Source organism: Orbicella franksi, chromosome 13 (genome assembly GCF_964199315.1).
Source record: "Orbicella franksi chromosome 13, jaOrbFran1.1, whole genome shotgun sequence".
NCBI classification, from domain to species: Eukaryota; Metazoa; Cnidaria; class Anthozoa; order Scleractinia; family Merulinidae; genus Orbicella; species Orbicella franksi.
The window spans coordinates 12,664,050-12,687,039 of record NC_138157.1 but is presented as its reverse complement, the minus strand read 5'-3'; the positions used below and the strand labels follow the sequence as shown (position 1 = coordinate 12,687,039).

At 39.7% G+C, this 22,990-nt stretch overlaps 2 protein-coding genes across 4 annotated transcripts in view; one reads left to right on the top strand and one right to left on the bottom strand.

Moving 5' to 3' along the window:
• LOC145464783 (GTP-binding protein Di-Ras2-like) lies at positions 1-2,851 on the top strand. Its single transcript, XM_081448575.1, has one exon. It carries the CDS (start codon positions 254-256, stop codon positions 905-907), a length of 654 nt encoding a protein of 217 aa, XP_081304701.1. The 5' UTR covers positions 1-253; the 3' UTR covers positions 908-2,851.
• Positions 2,852-3,045: 194 nt separating this feature from the next.
• The window catches only part of LOC145464782 (transient receptor potential cation channel subfamily A member 1-like), a 31,336-nt gene continuing 11,391 nt past the window's right edge, over positions 3,046-22,990 (bottom strand). For all 3 annotated transcript variants that reach the window (XM_081448573.1, XM_081448572.1, XM_081448574.1), the window contains exons 2-29: positions 22,501-22,609; positions 21,548-21,723; positions 20,927-21,043; positions 20,471-20,579; positions 19,596-19,693; positions 19,201-19,248; positions 18,607-18,740; positions 18,373-18,421; positions 17,874-18,065; positions 17,181-17,267; positions 16,833-16,918; positions 15,876-16,037; positions 15,157-15,271; positions 14,395-14,564; positions 13,271-13,355; positions 12,659-12,715; positions 12,152-12,238; positions 10,929-10,999; positions 10,624-10,732; positions 9,907-10,029; positions 9,042-9,196; positions 8,565-8,625; positions 8,131-8,211; positions 7,378-7,566; positions 6,958-7,026; positions 6,051-6,161; positions 5,212-5,315; positions 3,046-4,814 (exon numbers count right to left, since the gene is read on the bottom strand). In XM_081448573.1, coding sequence (XP_081304699.1) covers positions 4,673-4,814; positions 5,212-5,315; positions 6,051-6,161; positions 6,958-7,026; positions 7,378-7,566; positions 8,131-8,211; positions 8,565-8,625; positions 9,042-9,196; positions 9,907-10,029; positions 10,624-10,732; positions 10,929-10,999; positions 12,152-12,238; positions 12,659-12,715; positions 13,271-13,355; positions 14,395-14,564; positions 15,157-15,271; positions 15,876-16,037; positions 16,833-16,918; positions 17,181-17,267; positions 17,874-18,065; positions 18,373-18,421; positions 18,607-18,740; positions 19,201-19,248; positions 19,596-19,693; positions 20,471-20,579; positions 20,927-21,043; positions 21,548-21,723; positions 22,501-22,609 — 3,096 coding nt within the window. In that variant the 3' untranslated portion in view covers positions 3,046-4,672. The remainder of the gene's footprint in view (positions 4,815-5,211; positions 5,316-6,050; positions 6,162-6,957; positions 7,027-7,377; positions 7,567-8,130; positions 8,212-8,564; positions 8,626-9,041; positions 9,197-9,906; positions 10,030-10,623; positions 10,733-10,928; positions 11,000-12,151; positions 12,239-12,658; positions 12,716-13,270; positions 13,356-14,394; positions 14,565-15,156; positions 15,272-15,875; positions 16,038-16,832; positions 16,919-17,180; positions 17,268-17,873; positions 18,066-18,372; positions 18,422-18,606; positions 18,741-19,200; positions 19,249-19,595; positions 19,694-20,470; positions 20,580-20,926; positions 21,044-21,547; positions 21,724-22,500; positions 22,610-22,990) is intronic.

Sequence of the window (22,990 nt, the reverse complement as noted above, 5' to 3'; positions counted from 1 at the left end):
TTTATAAACAATTATTTCACTGGTGAACGGTATACTTAAACGAGATTTGGTGTTGTACGCAAGAAATCTTTACCCAACTAATCCCTGAAAACTGACTTTATTCCGAAGTGGATTGACGTACAAACAACGGATGTCTGGTTCTTTGATCTTCATTAGATTTAACTTCCGTTTGATCGAAGAATCTACGATTCTACTCACGTCGTTTCCGTAGAAGAGAGAAAGCAACTGCGAACTGCTAAGTCAGTGACAAACCATGCCGAAAGACAAAGAAGAAGAAAACGAAAGCTACTTGCAGAAGTTCACTGTTGCGGTGTTCGGCGACGCGGGAGTAGGAAAGACCTCGCTTATCAACCGCCTGGTCGGGCTACAATTCAACCCCGAACATCTACCCACCGTGGAAGATTTTCATGTCAAGCATTTAGCTTACAAGAACAAAACTTGCGAACTTCAAATTATCGATACTTCAGGGACTTATGAGTTTCCCGCCATGAGGAGGGTTAATATGGACAAGTCGGACGCGGTCATCTTGGTATATTCTCTGGATCGACCTGAATCGTTTGTAAAGCTTGAGCGATATTTTGATGAAATCAAAGAAAGCAACGCTGCGTCGATCAGTGACAAACCAGTTGTGGTGATTTCAAACAAATCTGACCTTTCCGACTTCGTGCAGCCAAAGTTTAAAGATAAACGAGGACTAAATGTCAGCGTAGGGATGCACTTGGAGAGCAGATTTGGATGTCACTGGTTCGATGCCTCCGCCAAGCTGAATGACAATGTTGAAGAGACATTTTACAAGGTTTTGGAATACTTATTTAACAATACCTGTCCTAAGTTGTTAAGAAATGGTCGTTCACAGCCTAGGAAAATCAGCAGTTTAATACAGCGAAAGATGAAAATTTCTCGATAATACAATCGGACATTCGGCACGACAAGTTTGTACATCGATTATCGAAGCGAATTATACAATACATTCGATCCCGCATTGTTTTATTAACGGTTTACTAGCGGATTCAGCCCAATATATCAATACCTGTTCATAATATTTAACGTAACTGGAAAATATGACTATTTATCTTCCAGAAAAAAACATACCGTACTTATTGCGTGTGGTAACTATCATAGACTCGAATGAAGATGATGTTTGTTTGGATCACGATAGCATCAAAGAACATAGTTAGTCGCTTTCACGCACGCCCATATAATTGCGCAGTAAATTTTCGAACGGTAGTGTTAATAATCTGTAGAAATTTTTGTATTGCAGGTACGAGTCAAACGCAATACTTTGACCCACAAATAAAAACTTTTCAGAGATGAATAGGGCTCTCAGAATCAGACAGTCGTTTTATTGCAAGCTAATATCAGTAATCATGTGAATAGATGCAAATTTAATTTACAGCACTAGAAATGCAATTCTTGTAACAACGAAAATTAATCTCAGTTCTGTTCAGCAAACAACCTCGGCGATTTCTCAATACAATTGATTTTGTCATTCTTTAAACTGGAATTCTCTTGATGTGGACAACTAGAGAGCCAGCAGTCTCTAGGTTGCTCGAACATCCGCGAGGGAAGAACGCAAAAACAGATCGAACTGGCAGAGGCGGATTTCCTAGCAAAGGAGAGAGAGACTGCTCGCACTCTAATGGACGGCGAAAGTAAGGACATGTTCTAATTGTTCTGATAATCGAGCAGACCCTCTAAACCGGTTCATTTGCAAAGGTGGTTACGCAACACTTAGCTGAATATTACGAAACAACTCAGGACCGTTGCGCCGTATCCATTATCAGTGGTTCTTACTGTGGGCTGGGAATGTGTGATGTCAAAACCTCATAGAATCGGCCTTTCCACAAATATCTGGATTTTTGGGAGGGAGGAGATATTTAGAAGTTTCCGAGATATTTAGAAAATATGAAAATACTTGGAAAATTTAGGGATATTTAGAAATATTTGTATTTTTCTTTTGGCTTAGCCCTGTGTTTTCCTTGCTATTTCCTTGAAAATATATTCAGTTATTTACCGGAAACAGTCCATGCAGTTCAGTGATTTCCTCCTTGAAAAATCGGTTTATATTTAAAACAGAAATAACAGATATTTAGAGGTTCTTTCGAGATATTTGGAAACGTTTTGTGATATTTTAGAAAATATTTTTGGAAATTCCGGAAATATATTTAGGCGATTTCACGTGATATTTCGAGACATGCAAATCTTGCCATGTGAAGGCGTTGATAATAGATTACGGGCGTAACCCATGTTACTGGGCGTCCGTTGTCATTGACGTAATGCTACTTGTGCCACTTATGAGTCATGCTGGGTGGTTTTGGCACTTAGAGCTAGCTTAAATATTACCTAAATAATAAAGTGAGCAATTTTACATTGTTGCCGAGATATCCACTGATGCAATCAAGTAAAACTACATTCGATGCAATCAGGTTAAAAATTACTCTGTCATAAACTTACTACTATTTTGTTATTGTTGTTGTTTTTGTTGTTTTTGTTGTAGTTGTTGTTGTTGTTGTCGCTCCCGTTGCTGAGCATAGTTAACAGGGGGGAATGGTTATAAAGCCTAGCAAACATCAAAAGGAGTCGACAAACCTAGCCAGATTTATGTTGGAAGGTCCACTGGACCGTGTACAATCTTTTGTTTTGCGCTCAAACACTACGTTTGAATTACGTAACCAAAACGTTTTCTATTATAGTTAGTTCCTCAGTCACTAATAAACAACAGTTGTGTTTTCTGCACAGTCAAGGCCGAAAAAGCGAACAAAAACATACAACAAAGTACTTTGTCGGGTTTCATAACCATTATTTCTCTCTAAAAACTATGTGCCGAGTAAGTAAAAGTTAAGTTTATCAATTCAGCAACCAGGGTTGTTGTTTAATCATTCAGTTAGTCTCTATACCAAGTCAATTTGTAAATCATTCAGCTCTTAGTTTTTATATTTCGCTGTAAAAGAAGCAAGTTCGGAGAAAGACAAGTCTTAGCAGTTCTTCGAAGCGCAACTCCTCGCTAAAGTAACGAATAATTTTGACAGGATATGTTGAGATGAATTCAAATGGGAAAAAATTATTTTAAAAGGATTTTTAACTAATAATAGGTTTTCGCCTGGATTCGGGCGCAGCCCAAATCCAGGCTAAGTTAGCGACCTTAAACCCAGGGGGAGCTCCGTTAAGGCCAGGCTGGGCACATGGCCCAGGCACCGGCCCATCTGCTGGTGGCTTGCTGCCGGCCAGCTGTCAAAAGCAGTGGGGAGGGGAGGGTGTCTTGTACTGACACTCTCAGCTAGCTAGACTTTGAATTTTCAATGTTAAATAGCCTTGATATTGACTGTGTTTTGGGGTATTTTACTCAGTTGTTTAATGTTGTTTGAGGTTCTGTGTTGACATGGCACCCTGCTGGAGTGGTCCATGCCACGTGCATGCGTGAGGGGCCAATCTCCTAGCCAGGGGGGTGGTCAGAGGACTTCTGGTCGCTGGGACTATCTTTGAGTCAATGCTGGCATGTTTTTGCGAATTCGGTCAGGTACATATTGCATGTGCAGATTTGTCAGATTTCGAGAAACACTATGGAAAGTGAGGAAAAAATCAAAAAATCAAATACTTAGATCTCTGGAACATATAGAGGTTTTGTTTTCATATCCTTATTTATCGAGATTGAGGTTCTCGCGAAACTAAAGGAACTGTTATCATCATCGTAATCACCAGCCAATCCTTGATGAAGCTATTTTTAATATTGGTCCGTCTCCAGTTTGAACAAAACCAAGAATACATTATCTTGTCATAACTTTTAATTTCTGTATTAGAGCTACAGGCTCGACAACAACATTACTGGAACATTGAAAACCTCAACTCTCGAACAGTCATTCGTGGACATTCCCAGCACTAAAACTGCGCCGTGACGGTCTGATAAAATACACAGGCCCGTTTACATGAGACTAAGCTCAATGTTGCGAAAGACACTTGTCGAGTTTCGTGTTAAAACTGTCCTCGAACCATAATTAGACGGTCCAAGGACGATCGCAGTGACGTCGAGAGGGTTAAACAACCGTTTAGCCTGTGAGATAGTCCACATAGTTGAAAAGACCGACAAAACACATAGGATGATTTTAAATTTTGGTGTAGTATATTTCGGCTGGCCAAACCAGCCGTCTTCGCGTATCTGAAGAAGGCTGGTTTGAGCCGAAATGTAGTACACCAAATTTTAAATTCATCCTACGTTGTGTCTGTCCCTGCTCAGTTTAGATTCTTCATTTTCTGTATACCAGCAGGACCATCGTTCGTAGCGGCTTGCTTTAACATTTTGAAATGGTCAATAAATTTGCTGATTAGTCTCATTATACGCTGCGTCTTCAGTGACGATTTTCGCATGATTCCATATTCCCATTAATTTCTAGTTGGGATAGGAAGTTTTTCTCTTCCCCTCTGCTCTTCTGTCAGTTTACTATTGGGCTGAAGATGCGAGTTTGTTTTTGGTGTTCCAGCTATTTTTCCATCTTCTACGCAGTTTTGTAGCGTCGTATTTGATGATTTCCTTATTTTCAACCAGACGTACGCTAGCTTGGTACCGAAGATACTGCAAAACATAATGGCATTACGGACAGGTCTTTAGAATAGCCCGCAGGCAAAGCGGTAGATCAGCGGTAAGCCGCACTCATCCACAACCGAGATGTGTTTTCTGTTAAACATAGAACTCTGTAATGTCGGTGCCCTCCTCCATTGGCTCATCACGCTTAGGTCTTCGCTTCTTATCCGTGGCCATTTCTCGAATTTCTTCAAGCATTGCACTCTGCTTCTTAAGACATGACGTTATCTCTCTCAACCTAATGAAATATAAACAATTAGATAAATAATAATAATAATAACAAACTTTATTGAGTACTTTTTCATACAAATTGAATCTTGCATATGTCTGGTAAAAATTCAAAAATTTTGTTGTTAAGTTTTTTCCCTAAAATAATAATAATAATAAATAATAATAATAAAACAACCAATATACAATAGCTCCAGTTAGCTTCACCATTTGCATTACAATGAAATTCAACGTGGATGCGAGGCAACGTCAGGCTGAAACTACAAAATTGCTCGAAATTGCCTCACCTACATGTTTGATTATATTATAATGCAAATGGGAAAAGTTAGTCATGAAAAAGGCTATCAATTGCTGCTAAATTTCTCCCCAGGACGAGCTACTAGCTGATAATAGGCAAGTGAACTTACTGCTCATCGTGTCTCTCTATAGTCTCTCTGAGGTCTGCAGCGATTTCCTGTTTCTCGTCGTCCTCTTGGCGAGGAGAAAGAAGCTTTACAAGCATATCCACAATCTGATAGAAATCCAAGCAGTAAAGGAAAGTTATTGTAAAACTCCGGTGTAAAACGTCCTACAAAGAGAGAATCTCTGCTCGTGCAGCTTTACTTCGCTGCTAAATATTATTATTATTATTATTATTATTATTATTATTATTATTATTATTTTGCACCTATTTCGTTGTTGTAAGTTTTTATTGCTGCTGCTGTTGTTGTTGTTGTTGTTGTTGATGTTGTTGCTGTTGTTAATGCGTTCATTTTATTGTTGTTGATGATGTTGGAGCAGTTTTCAGTTGATTGCATGAGTAGAACCAAAACCAAAGTTAAAACTCTAGTCAATCACAAAGGACACAGTCAATCCAATGAACCAATCAAAACTTGTAGTAATTACACATAGCTGACACGAAGCGCGGGAAAACGCACGCGAAAGAGTCACAACTGGTTTTGGTTTCACTTCTGCATGATTGGATCAAAGTGGCGCGAGTTTTTTTTAAGCTAATCGTGTTGCGTAGTAATGTAAAACCAATTACTTTTCGACACTTAGTGAAAAACGCTCTATCGCCAACGGCTTGCTGATGATTTTGTGAAACTTATTATCGGAGAAAAGAGCTGTGAACAGGAATCCACCAAAAGCAACGATAAAGTGAACAGATGTTTTCTTTCATCAGTACTTCAAAGTAAAAGACTTCCATTAAAATGCAAAAAAAATGATCTCTGTCCGAGATAAATGACTTCATTAAGTGTTAACACACCTTAGTCTTGAGGTTCTTTGGTTTGTTAGGATACTCCACGTACTCTGTGACCAGTACACTGTTTAGAATAAAGGTTGGAATGGCGCGTTCAAGCTGAGACAAATGCTCTACCTAAAAGGGTCAAAATACATAGATCAGCGTGCTGGAATGAATCCAAGCGTAATGAAATGCTACTTTACCTTCTCAACAAAGGAAGAAAACAGAAGGGTGTTAGATCGTGTGTGTATTGACGCGCTGATAATGAAAGACTGTTTATAAGAAATGGATTATTGACTATAACTGGTTTTCCGAAACATGTTATGAAATAAACCAATTTCGATTTAATAAAATTCAGCCTAAAACAATAGACCTCAGTAACGGGCTCCAGGGAATGACTACAGAGTTTGCGGGGTTTATTCCCCAGAGCCTCGAGCTGAGGTCTATTGTTTTAGGCTGAATTGTAATTTAAGATATCGAAATGAATCCTACAGTAGTGTTAAAGTATCATTTCATTACTGAGAAAATAACTTCATTGTGATTGGCTGAGAACTGGCCAATTTATCGATAATTTGCAAAATTAACGCATGCGCGTTCGTTGTTTTCCCAGTCATAATAAGTGAGTAATCGTACGAAGGCTCAAGCATTTTGGGGATTCACACTACTCGTGATACTTGACAATTCTTTTAAATGTCACTGGTAGTGTAAAACTCAAGTTGCACTCGCATTCATGCGATTACCTATCCTAATAACAGCAACATAATGATTATATTTAAAAGTAGCATCATAGAATGTATTTCATGCTAATGATGAAGCCTTACTCTCTGCATGCCTTGCGTGCCTATAATGCTAGTACTGTTAAGAGATAAAAATCGCGCGCAGTCGAGTGCGCGCTTTTATTACAGTGAGTACGTGTAACATATAAACTTACCTGGCTTGTGTATCTTTCCAGAGCTGCTGTCTTGCGGATGGTATCGATATCTCCTACTGCTAAACCAATCTAAAATTCAGAGACTTGAAAACTCAGTAACGAAACACAACATGAACGGAGTAGGACCAAAATGTATATTACAGAGAAATCACAGAAATGAGTGAAGGAAGGATGGTGAAGTGTGGGATCGCTCTTTGCCAAACCCCCCCCCCCCCCCTCCCCTACCCATCCTCTCCAATGTTCTCTTCCGGCCTGGTCGCGTATGTGGGTTGAGCTTGTTGTTGGTTCTCGCCTTGCTCCGAGTTTTTTTTCTCCGGGTACACTGGTTTTCCTCCTTCTTCCAGTGGTTAGGTTTACGCGAAATTATTGAAAGGGCTGTGACACCAAGGTGTTTTTAAAATAGATATGCTTTTCACTCACCAGTAAGTTAAGAAATATTATCGGCATCATAAAGCAATAAGCGATGTAAAGGACATACAAAACCAGGCCATTGCCGGCGCTTCCACTGTAATTTAAAAGAATGTTGTCATACTGCAAGTTATCGAGCATCATAAAGAAAGTGGCTGCAAACGATGAAGCAATGTTTTTGAAGCGAAGATTTCCGGCCTCCTAAAAATAAACGTAGATTTATAATCATTAAGAAATGGTGTTTGAATGCAGAAGTAAACTGTGCGTCGGACGAAGTGTGCCATGCCGCCGAAGCTTATCCCAGTTTTCGTAGGATAAAGCTATTAGGATTATTTCTACTCCTCCTTGGATTGGGTGTTAGTCCATCGCAGGGTTACCCCCAACAATAAATTCGGCTGTACCCATTAACACTTCTAGGTAGAGAGAGGCAGCGTCAGAATAAAGTGTCTTGCCTAGGAATATAACACAGTAGCCCCACCCAGGGTTCGAGCCCGGGCCGAGTCCAGTGTGCTAACGACAAGGTATATCAATAATTCATAGTATCATTAGCCTTTTTACAGAATTAGACCAAACAGATAAGACCCTGGTGTTTAAAAAATGAACATCGCTTTCCACTGGATATCGCAGTTTGCTTGCCAATACTAATCTACTGAGAAGCGATTTATCCAATGCGTAGTGTAACGTACACTTTGAACAACCAGGGCCAGCGAAACCTGAAAATTTAGAATTTCAAGATCATCTCATGACGTTGCGTTAATAACTTACATCTTCACCTACATCCTTCGGGACAACGACGTAAAGTGAGAACGCAAATGCAGCGAGAAGAATAAGAAGAATAACCATAACCTACAAAAATAAATCAGACAGGCCTTTAGAGAGCCAATCAGAATGCATATGCACCCTGCTGTAAGGGGGTAGTCTTCCATTGGGTAGATACGTGTTCATGTCTTCCATGATGATACATAGTTTCATCTTAGCACAAGCATTTCAGTTACAATAGTGAGTTTACTGTAGAGTAAAAGCCAAGAGGTACCAAACTGCCATGTACATATATGAGAGAATAACCTCCTTAACGTAGTTATATGCGTGCGGATACACAGTTCAGGCTTACATCACAAGCGTGCCAGCTATAAGAGACAGTGTCCTGTAACTGCGAAAGAAATATCAATTGCCTGAGTCTTATATTTATGATCACTTACCTTGGAAACTGTTTTTATTGTCTTTGTAATCATCACAATATACAATCCAACATAATTAAATCTGAAACAGAGGAAAAACCAAACTGTAAATAGCCAACTGGTCAGCCTCCCACAAGTTAGGATTCTTAATAGTTTAGGTTCTATTTGAAATATTTTTTTTTATTTATTTACAGTGTCTAAAATTAGCTCAACAGTGCTAAATACATTTGACACTTAAATAAAGTAATTTATTGCTATCTCTTTATGTGGTCAATCAGCCTGCACGGCGCGGTCAACGGCATATCAAGACTGAACAAAACCTGTTAATCAGGTTACCAAACCGGTCAAATAAGAAACAGTGTGTCAATTAGGTAAAAGAACAGATGAAACAGGATACTGACGCTATCCGTCTTTTCCATGCCTCTAGATATGCTAGTAGTGTTCTTTCATGGTTTTAAATAAGTAATATGCATTTTATGAACTGATATAGAGTCTTACTTGCTAATATACTGCAGAAGTACAATCCACACAAGAAAAACGCAAATTCCCATTTCAGAAATATCCTGAGATCGCGGCCTGACGAGCGTGACCAGGGTCAGAACGTAAAGCGTGACTTCCAGCCAGTTGTTAAGAGTAAACAGGTACTTCACACCCTTAGAACGAGAAACATAAAGTATAGACGGATTCAAAAATAGCCGCAGAGCTTTTAACCGTGTTTGCTGCACTGCTAAGAGGGCCAATAACTAAAATTGATCAATCAGACTGCTCCATTGCTGGTAGCTGGTGCAATATTCTCTCAGTATTGGACCGGGAACTCTCTCGGATGATCCCGGACGATCACTCTTCAAGATTTTGTGGTTGTTTAATGGCTTCCGTCTCTGAAAGAACTTGCTTCAAACATAAAAATTCCATTTCTTTTTCTTCCAACTCTCTGTTCCTTCTGGTGTTTTTAACATCAGACGTGAGTATACGCCAAGTCGGCTCCCAATCACGATTGCGTGCTTTTGTCCAGTCCGTGTTAGTGGCATTATTTTCTGAACATTTTTTGTCGTGTAATGAATCTCTTATTAACCAAGCTTGCTTGGGACCGCACTGGGAGAATATCGGCCCTCAGTCCTTTTTTGTACGGAACTCTCTGCGCTCGGTCCGTACTGTTAGGACATCGGGCTGATATTCACCCCGTACGGCCCACGGGTTTGGTGGATAAGAAATAGGTACAGATGGCGTGTCCAGACCGCCCACGACATGCGGTTGAACTTCCCAAAGTGGACAACCATGGGGGTAGAAGGAATATGCACTCTGGACTACTGATCGGTTATGGGGCAAACAAACGATGGATATAATTTCTCATTGAAGTGCCTACCTCATCGAACATCTGAAAGACTTCTTTCGCCAGATTGTAACCGCAAGCTATTATAAGGAATACTGACACAGTAGCATGAATCCAGCTATCCTCAAAGCACAGTGCAATCAGTGGTTCGGTTCCCTGACAGAAGAACAGTAAATTCGGTGACCGGCTCCTCTCTTTGTAAAACCTCAGAGAAAACCTCCTATTTCTTCAACGATACCTCATCTATGAAAGCCACGTGCGAAAAATATTGCTGGCCGTTTTCATATCATTTGCTTTATGATTGTCTAAATGTCTGGCACGCTAATTTGCGCGCAGACTATGCATAAAAGTCCCGGATGTGATGCGACATCTTTGGTACCATTTCTAAGCTTACAACTTTGACAGCAAACACTCAGCAATTATCAAATTGATGATGATTTGTTGTAATTTCAGAATAAACCTTTTTACCGATTTTAAGTTATTCCGATTTTTTCAAAAAAAATAAGCTTCACTGTTTAATTTATTACGGATAATTTAGGAAAATATGCAAAGTCATATAAGAATCCGGTGCAAACTCATGGAAATACGAGATCCCAAACTTGCCAATTTTTGCAAAGATCTGTATGCCCGGGGGCAAGCGTTGCTCCCTAACATACATTTCTTTGTAAAATTGATAACACGGTAAATTAATTTTGGGAAAGAATGTTTTGTCTTTATTCGAAGAAGAAAAAATCAAACGAAACAACTTACGTTTTGCCCTTTAGCATCCACTTGTTTCTTCATCATTATCATCAGCAACAACACAAACAAAATGTAAACGCACTGGTTCAGCAATGCACACACAAGGCCAAATTTTCGCCTGTCGGAAATTAAGAACAAACAAATGAAAGTAAATAACCGCGTGTCAGAAAAGAGCAAACAAAAAGACCCGTGGAGGTTTGGAAAAAGCAAGTTACTCAGCAAATTAACTGAAAGATCTGAAAGCTTTTCAAATTTGTCTTATTAACACTTTATAAAGGTTTTTGTCAGTTAAATTGTGTTCGGGTTTTAATCACCATTTGATATCCATGAGAACTGAACACAGGGTGTGCGTAAGACATTGAAGTCGCTGATACTTTACCATCGTCTGTAAAGAAAAAGAAACAAAGTTAAATTTCCACCTAGTGCTTTGAGAGGATCACTTGAATCTAGAGAATATCTGTTGAACCTGGACATCGGTGATTTCTGAAGTTCTCATAAGGTCTCAACAACTTCTTTTTCTAAAGTTTTTCCTAATTAAAGTTGGACCACATTAATTTGTGTAAGTTTTGAGTCTGGGAACGTAAGGGTTAGAGAAAATTAACGGTAAAATGTGCAAGGGATGTGATGAAACTATGCCTCATAAACACTAAAGGGGAAATACAGTTTGGCTTTCTCTCCGCACCTGAAAGAGATTCTTGACAACAAGGATTTTTTGACGAAAAACTATGACGTAAAGCCTTAGCCAAACGGACTCGCAAGTAGACGCAAGTTGAAACCTTGGGTTAGCCTCTTCCAGGCGTTCAGTTAGTTGGGGCCAACTAACTGAACGCCTGGAAAAGGCGAAACTTGGGTCTACTTGTGACTCCGTTTAACCAGGCCTTGCGTGTACTTGCGTTGACCTGTGCTCACTTTAGTCGAGGTCAAATTCAGTGCACGCGAGTCGACGCAAGTTTTTCTCCGTTTGTCCATCCAACCCAAGTCAACACAAGTTGAGTGACGTCTATTCGTTCTTATTTTGTTTGCGTGATGGGTACATTTTGGCCTCGCGAGACTAGCCCCGTAGCCTTGAAATGAGAGTTTTTGCTACTTGCGTGTACTTGCAAGCTGAGAAAACTTGCGAGTCCCTTTGGCCACCCAGCGCAAGTCTCTACCCAAGTTCAACAGGCGGCTACATGCGACTACTTGCGAGTCCGTCTGGCCAGGACTTAACAACATCAACCGTTGCATGATGAAAAGGAATTCATGTCGTATACACATTCACTGTATGTAGACCAGACCCAACAATACGGTGTGAAGGATGAACATCGTTATGATTTAAGTTGCAACAAAAGCTAAAAAATATTTCCCTCTGCAAAGGAGATTGATAATTTGAGAGAAGTTGGGCATCTCGACCTTGATAATTATAAACATCACGCTTTTACTTCTGTGCTTGCATCAGACAATGCAAATACACATCAACATCAAGCTTTTAGTATGGCAGTGGAAAAACAGGGATAACGTATTTTTATAAACCCATTTGAAGTAGTGAATATCTTACATGAAGGGCGCTGAGCGACTCCTTAGCATTCTTCCCGTTGCGTTTTTCGTCCGGCATTCCTTGAATGAACCGAAGGTCGTATGAAACCTAAACATCACGTAAGGAAAAAAAATTTTTCATAATATTCATTGATAAAACTCGCGTTGATGAAATAATGTCTGAATTTGCTTCATCTGCACTATCAAGTACAATACTACAATTATGATTTTAAAATGAATGAATGAATGCTTTATTGAACCTCCCCAATGGGACTTTTCAGGAACAATAATAATTATGAGGTAATAATGTACATAGTTATTTAAATTACTTACAAGGTTAAAAACTAAAAAAACTACTCATCACTATATCAATTACATCCTAAAAAATCCCATAAAAGTTAGCTCTTAAACGCTTATTAAAGATTGTTTCGTTACTACAAAGTTTTAAATTACACTTCGAGAAAGAACTTCATGTTCTTCATCATATTCCCGGATAAAAAAATTTAACTAAAAAATAGCACCTATTTACCTTGTAATTTTCATCCTCTGGGTCACCTTCTTCGACAATGCAGCGATCAAGAAATTTCTGCACAGAATCATTAAATATATTCCTCTTAGGGTACGTAAATCACAAGGCTTTCCTTCTTGTTCATTAAAAAGGTCGCTTTGTGCCGGAAGATGGCTATTAATAATATCAATAAAGCTAAAGGAATAGTTTGCTGCACTCGGGGAGTTTTGGAATCACATATAAGTTGACTTTTTTTGCAAGGTTTAAATCCAGGTTTTAGCCTCGTCCGTGTTTCTTTTCGCAGATGCCATCTAACTAAACGCAAGGGACAGTTTTATAAAGTGTTGATCGCCAAAACAGGCCCTCTCATTGGTTGGATAATCGTTTTCAATCGGCTGTCTAACTGCACAAGGACCATGATAGGAAGTAAGGATGAATAACGATCAGGATTATTAAAATGAACAATTTAAAATCATAAGGCTGACGTCTGTGAGACTGGGTTACATTGTCAGAAACCTTGTTAAAACATGAAATCCTTTTACAACTACTTTCTATCATTTAATTACCAATTATAGAGCATGTTTCAATACGTTTTTGCCCCTATTCAAATATCACAAGAGATTAACTAAGAACCTTGGCTACTTCCGGCATATGTTGGACGAGAAGCTGGATCTGAGTGTGAGAACCATGTGTCGTGCTTCGAAGGACTTCTTTCCACCTACAGAAAAGATGAGAATTTTTCTCAAAATAATTCCACGAATTGATTCCCCTTAAAAGAATTTATGTTTTAATGTAAGTTTATCTACACCATTTACAGTACATTAGCATTAGAGCGAGGCATGGAGAAAGTAAGATCTGTTACAGTTCGGATACTCGAAGGAGCCAGCCAATTCATTGACACAGGCGTCAATTCCAGCTACAGTAGCATAATAGCACACTAGGGGTACTGACACCTCTCCAGTGGCCCTTTTCTCGAAAGTCCCGGGTAGTTATCACCGGTCGGTAAAAAGTCGTTTGTGTTTGGTGTGTTTACATTCAAGATCGAGATATTCATATTGTTTGAAATTCAAACAATAGAAATTACAAGAAACGAAGCAGAATGGATTGGTTTTTCAGCTAAAACCCACACTACTATTCCTCAGATTTAGATCTTAAAAGATGGCTTCGGGTCCGTAAAAGTACCGGAACTTTTGAGAAAGGGGGCCCTGAATATGATACTAGGGCATTGCGGGATACCCCTTAGAGCATCTTATCAGGTTGCTCAGACACTTTGGAGTCACGCACTAGTACTTATACTCCTGTGTGGGGCGAGTCACTCGGCAGTTAAAATGTCTTCTTCAGTGATCCCACCCAGACCTCGACCCCGTACCACTCGATCCAGAGTCCGATGTACTAAAATGAGGTTACGAGAAAGAGCCGTTGTATATCTGCATACGGCGGTCAAGCTTTCTTGTTCAGAGAAAAATAATCTATTAAATTTGATAACCCCTCACTTCTTTTCTCTTTCTTTTCCCACTTTTCCTTTTTTATGTTATTCACTTTTTCCTGACTTTCTATTTTTCTGTTTATTACTTAAAAAAAAGCATTTGTAACTATTGATAGATTGGCCCGCCTAGACTAGCACTAGCTATCCGCGGGCCAGTCCAACTGTCAAGTGTACATTAAGAAATAAAAAATGATTGATCGATTGATTGATTGATTGATTGATTGGTTGAATTCTAGTTCACATTCGGAAGATTTACAGCAAGGAAGCTCACCTTCTATGTTCTACGATCCCCATGGCAACGGCTTCCTGCCTTGCTTCGATGGCAATATCCAAGATATTCTGATTTCTCTCGTTTACTGAAACAAGTTGTTCTGATTTGGAAAGCAGGTACTTCAGAATTTCAGCATGACCGCCCTTGGCTGCCATGTGTAATGCCGTATTCTGTGAGAAATATGATTTTACAACATTATACTATAATCAGTAGAATTCTACTGGTATACTTAGGCAAATGCCGCAAACTGAGCTACTCGTATACCATTAGTGTACAGTGGCTGGAGGTCGCCAAAATAGCAACGTTTCCTCGTTTTTGCGACGTTAGGAAAGAACATTAAGAAGGATATTCATGGTTTCGTGACTTCCAGAAAATGTTGAGAAAACTGATGAGCGCGCGTGCACAAGCTCATAATCTGACTGTTAATTAGACCTTACATAGCCACTCAGTACCATTAAATAGTCTGGACTTGGTATCAAACTTTTTTCACTTTTCTTTATTGAATATTATTTTTTTCCATTTTTTTTATTTCTATTCAACGGCTGACATCAATTTGTAAAAAAGGCTAAGACTGATCCACCCATTAAGGCCAAGGCTTTCGCTACGTTTAGTATATATTTATTATGTCGAGTTGTGCTGCGCTGGGCGTCGTAGTTTTAACTCTCCTCTCGTTGTTTAAGAACATAGTCAAACACGGTATTTCGTGTCTGATATATTACATATACATAGCTAAGTCACTCTTGGTAGTAAGATTCCACATACCTGATTTTTGTCAGTTACATTAAGACTCTCTGGCTTACTCGCCAAAATGAGCTCAGCTGATCTTTTAGATCCTTGAAGCGCAGCATAGTGTAGGGGAGTTTGGCCGTGTGCGTCACTAGACAAGAAGGATATAAAGTTAATTCCCAAACTGGTTTTCGAATATCCGATGGATTTTGGGAGGCAGTAAAACATTTTGGTTCATTTCTTCTGGGAACTGTGGAATACAAGGCATCTTTGAGAACAGAGAAAACAGCGGGTGTAATCTCAACCGTGAACATCCCCAAGGGGAAAATTAGCCTTTTTCATATCCATAAGTTCGACTCAATCCTCGATTATATTAAACTGATTATATTTTGCAAATTTCAACACCACAACTTATTATTTGTAGTCAGACATTTGATTTGAAAGTAACAATAGCCCAGTTTTAAGTTAACCGAGACCGCTGAAAGAAAAGTAGTAAAGATCATTTGAAGTAAATTATAAAAATACAAAAGTGATAAACACAAGAACAAACAACAGACAAGGTTGTTACGTGTAATAGGTCATGCTCTCAATGTTATTTGCAAATATTTTACGTCAGATACAGACTTACCCAGTGTAGTTACGTCTTTATTCCTGTTATTCATCGGTACGTTTCGGTTAAGCCGAAACTGAACTAATCAAAGCTCGTACAGAATTGTATTGTAATTGTGTCAAGTTATCGGTTGGATCGCTCTCACCTGTCAATTTTCCCTCCCTTCTTTAAGAAGAACTCCACCAATTCGTCATGTCCTTGTTGTGCGGCGAGATGAAGTGGTGTTCTTTCGAACACGTCATTACCATTCACTGTTCTCTTCCCACGCCCGTCCATCAATTTCATAGCAACGGATACACACCCGTATCTGTTACAACAAACCCGTTTAACAGGTTTATTAAGCATCCAAATAAATGAAATGTCGGAAAATTTCTAACCTTAAACTTATAATTTTCAACTATAGCAACTTTAATAACATAGTCCAAAAATATGACCACGAATTGAATAGGGAAAATACTTTAATTGCGTTACGTAAATTATAATCCATCAAATATTTTCGCTCGCGCGCGATTGGTCTAAACGCGTCATGTGACCGAATATTCCCCAGCTAAAACTGGGGAATATCGGAGAATACTTCCCAAATCTCAAAACTGCGCGTGTTGCGAAAAATATTTGAAGGATAATAAACACAATAGCCTCCATTTGACTTTGAAAATATGCTCGGATATTATTTAACGGATATTCTTTAAGGTGGTAAGATAGCTGTTTGACACTGACTATTTTTTGAAGTTTCGTTCACAAAAAAAATAGTCAGTGTCAAACCATTATCGGCTTACAATGTTAGCTTTTGACTACCATGTACATGGCTGCTATGAGTAGTATAGTAAGGTACCTGGCTGCTATGAGTAGTATGGTAAAGTACCTGGCTGTAATGAGTGGTATAGTAAGGTACCTAGCTGTTATGAGTAGTATAGTAATGTACCTGGCTGCTATGAGTAGTATATTAAGATACCTGGCTGGTATGAGTAGTACAGTAAGGTACCGGCCTAGTATGAATAGCATAGTAAGGTACATTGCTGGTATGAGTAGTATAGTAAGGTACCTGGTTGTTATTAGTAGTGTAGCAGGGAACCTGGCTAGTATGAGTAGTATAGTAATGTACCTGGCGGCAATATGTAACGGCGTCTCTCCTTGACCATTTGTAATGGTTGCTCCTGCTCGATATTTCATTAGTATAATTGATGCATCCTGAATTCAAAACAAATAGATTTTACTTTTGTGAGACTGATTTTAGTACTCATGCACTTGAAAAAGTACTGATACGTCCACACATTCTGAGAAATCCATTTTCTAATCAATGCACAGTAAGCAGGATAAAGGACCCTCGCTACTGCTGAATTATTCAGCGACGTCGTCCTCCTCCCTTTTCAGTTATTCACAAATGTTAACCATCATTTGCGCAGCTTCTAAAGCTGTCACCCCTGAAGACAAACAAAAATCACTGACGTACCTTCACGCAACCCTTGCAAGCTGCATAATGGAGTGGAGTGTTGCCAAGACGATCCTTTGCACGAATAAGAGAATTAGCTTTCACGTCCTGAGAATAAACAGCATTGGACGATTAAAAATAGCAACTGGTAACGGACCGCTGTAACAGCACTCTGTGAGGCACTTGTCGCTTTACTGATAATCAGGAAACATCATCAAACTCTATGATAATATCAGCACCCTTCACTCTGCAATGTTACGTTTCTTTTGTTTTAGTAACACGCCTTTGTATCGTGAACTAGTTTATATGTAATTGAGAAATGGAAAGCATGTACCATGTTTCACAATTAGATTGTGAGCTCGAGATTTCTATCGTGTGATAGTTGACGAGGGCGCAGCCCGAGTCAACTATCACGCATAGAAGTCGAGAGCAAATAATCTAATTGTTTTGGTAGAAATCTACTAGTCGCTCAAAACTTTATCTAAATCCTCTTCACAGACACTTCGAAAACCCCAAGAAGCGGCCGTCATTTTGTTAACAAGGGCACACTGCGACGTTACTCACTATCTATCACAGAATAGATAGCGAGTAGCGTAGCCAATAAGAGAACGGCATTCGTGATACAATGCTAGTAGATTTGTTAGAAACACGATTTTTAACCAATCGGCGCGCGTATTTTCTTAGGACTGTTTTCTAACAATGGTAAACACTTACCTTCAGGATTTCCTTGACAATATCAGAACTTCCGATAGCGTAGTGCAAAACGGTTTTATTCTCAGAGTCTCGGACATCCACATTAGCTCGGTTCTCAAGGAGGACTTTGGCGGTGTCATAACAGTTGCACTGTGCAGCGAGCATCAGTGGCGTTCGACCCTCGTAGTCCGTGGTGTTAATTTGATCCACATCCTAAAAGCCACAAACCAGTTAAAATTTAAAATCTGTGGCCCATCGATCTGAGAGTTAACTCCGGGGACTGCACCCCCGATTACCGGTTACCCCTCCCGGTGTTTACCTCAGTCTTACAGTTTGTCGAATCCCATTTATATTCTCGAGCAGAAAGACATTGCTAGAGACGTTGCCTGCCAAAAAACACAGCATGAAAATCATGGGCAGGAATTCAGCCTTCTTTAGCTGAAACCCAGTAAACCAAAATTCTCAAAATGATATTTAGGATCTCAAGGAACATTACCACACAAACTTTAAATACCTTTACCTGTCTGAGAAGGTATGAGATCACTTCTGCATGGTTTGATTGCGCGGCCCTGTGGAGCAAGAGTATTGGACAGCGACATCAGTAAATTACGTTCCAAAGAAACTGCTGAAGTCCGGTAATTATATTGTGAATTGTGAATTTTTAAAAGGAAAAACACAATATGCAGAGGGCTGGGGTTTTTTACTTGAACTGCAATGAAAGATGAGAACTAGATGCAACTGATAAGTGTCTTACTTGTGAATAGGCAGCATTCCATCTTGATCTGGAGGCGGGTCCAAGATGAACGCAACAGCCTTCATCAAAATATCCAGGATGTCCATGTACCCGTATGAGGAAGCCAGGTGAACAGGTGTGCTACCGTCAGATGACTGCAATGAACACGGAGTCGATTTGCATGAATAAAATTATGCTGGAATCTATAGAGCCGCTTCGAAAGTGAATCTTCATATAAATTAAAACCCCACAACTAAAAATGATTTTTTTAAAGCTCGCAACCAAAGCAATCCACATTTACCCTCCATCCATCCGATCACAATACACCCAAACACCACAATGAACAAATCAAGGGCCGTAGCGAAATCTTGAAACCAGTGGCAAGCCCGGGAAAACTCGCGAACTCAATTTACAACTGGTTTTGGCTCCACGTTGTACCTGGTTGTCACAACTGAACGAAAATTGCCATTTACAAAAAAAAAAAGTTCTGGATTGTTGGAAGGCGTGCCCTGCGTCAGTCTGTTATTCTTACAAGCTTCGTAATGTAAGGGAATAAGGCCTCAGATGATTTTTTAGGCAATTTCTTTTTAACAGTTCTGTGTTTGGACATCTAACCTTTACTGAGTTCGGTGCCGCTCCCTCGTCCAGACAAAGTTCAACAACCTGTTAAGAAACGAACGTTAACCATTAAAAGAACGGCTATACACCATGTAAATTTATTAAAACTAAGGCACATACAAGGCTGTCTAAATAGGCTTAAGTGTCGAGGGTGCGTCCAGTGGACAGAAACCGTCTAAAGTCAAAAGAAGTTCTTAATAGGCTTTGAAATGGTCGTCCAGCCAACATATGAGGGTAGTATTTACCATCAATTGACAAACGATGGTCTTAATGGTTTGGTTAAAGCTCTCACAGTTTACGAAATATAAGTTAAACAGTCAACTGACAGGCGTATTTTTCGCTTATATAAGTTTTGTCGAGTTAGACAATCGTCTAAGAATGACGTTTAGTACCTTGGCCACTCCACTTTCTACCGCCAGATGAAGCAGTGTGCTGTCAGTGTTATCAACGTGATGAAGGATGTCATCACGGGGAATTCCTTGGCCTTTTGCTGCAATTAAGGTTATAATCTAAAATGTTTAATGATTTCACACTATCTCTTAACAGGTTGTTTTACTTTGTCTGGAAGCATACTTTGTCAGGACGCAGCGTGGCCGAGTGGTTCAGGGCGCTGGTATTGTAATCCAGAGGTCCCGGGTTCAAGGCCTTCACCCTGCCACTGGCGGGATTTGTTTCTCGGTAGTCCCGAGTTCAATCCTCGGTCCCGCTTTGTAAATAGCCAACTGGTCTGCCTCCTGCCAGTTGGGATGTTTAACTATGTTATGTTTATTTGAAATATTTGTTTCCTTTGTGTCAGTGGCATGCCTGTAAACTAGCTAAGCTTAGTGCTCGTATGGCTAAGTGCACGACCACTATAAATAAGATTTAAATTTTACATTTTTTACGTCATTGAATTGTACCAACGTTCAAGTACTTTCTAGTACTTTCTTGTTTGTTCTACGGCGGAACAACTTCTTGCCAGGTGTTTTGTGAAAAGGTCATGAAAGCAAGTTTCAACAAAGTAGTTTAACTCGTCCTTGACCCTTTCCTGCCGAATTCAAGCCATATGTTAACAAATGATTTTACCTCTGCTCAGCATAAACTATCAAAATGTCATGATCGCACTAGAGCAGCCCACTTTAGCCGCAGTTAAATATTGGCTAGTGTAATGAGCACATTCTTAAATTATTTTATTTTCTTAGCAACATCCTAGGGCCAGAGACAAGATTACACAGAGAGGCCCAACAGTGTTACTAATACCGTAAGTACGACGCATAATATTACTCACAATAATGGAACAAGCAGACCATGATGTCATAACAGCCGTGCAAGGCAGCATGGGCAATAGGCGTCATGTTCTTATGATCACGTGCTAGAATCTTGGCATTGTGTTGTAACTGTACAGCAGAGAAAGGAGAAGCTGAAATTGCTGAATAACTACAAAGATAAATTACTTAAGTAACATAAGCCTCAAAATACTTTTGGACGAGGATGATAATTAACACTGCTTAGAAGGATATATTTAATAAAGTGGAACACAGCTTATATTATTAACTATAAAAGAAGATGAAGATCATTAAAAAGACGTACACACACATAGACAGTAAAAGTACTCATAATTCTATAGAAAGTTAGTTTTCTCATACGGGACCTTGTATCAAATTCACCAAAAAAAGCCATCAATATAACACTGAATTGAAAGCTTAAGGTTAAATTAATGAACACAAAACAGATGTATTGATACCAGTAGTTTACAAATAGCGACGCTGTTGGCGTGATCCAGATGAGCTGCAATGTGCAGTGGAGTGCATCCTGAGTTTCCGACAGCATTTGGGTTGGCATGACCGTCACGCAACAAGGCCTAAAATGGCAGGAGGCCATACTAAGTTACAAAACATTTAATAAATGAAACTGCATGACATTATAACAAGCTAATTGAATAGGATTCTAGCCAGACGGCTTTCATTTTCGAGGACAAACACGTGACTATTGTCACAGGCCAACCTTTTTTGGAGTAAAGAACAGAGGAATAATTATATCTTTTTACTTGAAGAGAGGGATCCTGAGTAGTGTAATTGCACTGACCGTGTCAGGTTCGTTTCAGCCTATCAGAATCCTCGATTCACACCCTTGCCGTGGCGCTTGTCTTGCATTTGTGGGCACGAAGGGTATGCTCTCAAAGTGTTTCTGAAGCTCAACCCTTGAGTATAGTATAACTGGGTATTGGCAGAGTTTTTAGGAGAGGGGAGGGTGGGTAGCTGGTGATCATCCCATTACAGAGATCAGTAACATAGCACCCATGCACGTGCTGTTGCCTCCAGTTCTTAGCACTAGAGTGGACTTTTAAAATCTGACTTGCACTAACCAGAACAATGTCGAGGTTTCCAGTCCTGGCGGCAGTGTGTAGCGCGGTGTCATCTCTGTCGTCATGGGCATCCACGTCAGGCCTGTAGCGCAGCAGACACTGAACGATATCAAGCTTCTGAGCCCCCACTGCACAGTGCAGTGGAGTTTTACCGTACTCGTCATGCGCATCAATGTCTACAAGGAAATTTCCAAGAAATAACTACCTCTCTATAACATTTGAAAACTGCATGACATAGTCGCTATTTTTAAGGCAAGCTACATGGTCGTGAACTGTCATTGGCTGTTTTATAGCCAATGATGTGAAATAGCGTACGCAACAATGCCAGTTGGTATTATTGAGTACTGATATAAGCCAATATTTCTGCCAATGCGCTATAAATGATTGTTGTAATGCATGCACATCATGTTATGTACATTTTGTTCAGTAAGTAACGTGTGCGTTACATACATTTGTCTGTAATGTTTTTTTTTTCCGCGAACCGCGTCTACCCAGCCAAATTACAGACAAATGAATCGAAAATTAGAAAAATTGCTGCATCCTTCAAACTTGGTCAGAAGCATATCACCTAGCTAGGTTATATGCTTCTGACTTGGTGAATACAATCTGCTACTTAGTTTTTAACGTTGCGTTTTTTTAACGTTGCCATTGGATTCCCATACAAACACTGTAATTTCTGACCGCTTGGCCTACCCGTCAAAATGGCGTCGAAAACCGTCTATTGTAATTGTTTCTTAATTTGTTTTGTATCATTAAAACAACATTGTCGCGTACGCTTTTACGCCGGCTTTTGTACAACCTTTCTCGAAACAGCTGTATATCCATATCAAGAAACGCACGCAAGCACGCAGAGCAGTGAAACACGTATCGCCTCTTAGGTAATATATTACGTATGTGTTAATCAACGGTCAGTTACGTTATGGAATAACAGTGACTATAATGAGAGGTTTCACCCTTTCCGGAGGACAGAAGATGTTCCACGTCACTTTCTTTGCCATTAAGAACAGCTTTGTGAAGGCCTCCATGGTGATCCCGGTTGGTAAATCGCAAGTTGATTCTTCCCTGTGAATTAAAATACAGGATCGACAGTTTGCTTAATACTGAGGTTAAACTCTATACTTGCTGACGTAAAAGCAGGGCCCTTCCACTCTAGGACCCCCGAAACTTAAACACCCGAAACCCTCCAAAGATTCTCCTTCCGAACTCCCCGCCCTGCATACAAGCCCAGGCTTACATTAACAATTAGATTCTGTTATTTTCCGCTGATCAAGGACTCCCGCCATAGGATTGCCTTGTTGCGAAATGTCTAGACTTCGTTCAACCACTGTTAAACTTATTCTTATTCATAATATCGCTATATTTGTAGGTTTTCTATTCGCTTTTGATAACTAGCTGGGTGGAATTCTCATCTGCAGCCAACAATTTTCAGGTAGAATTCATTCG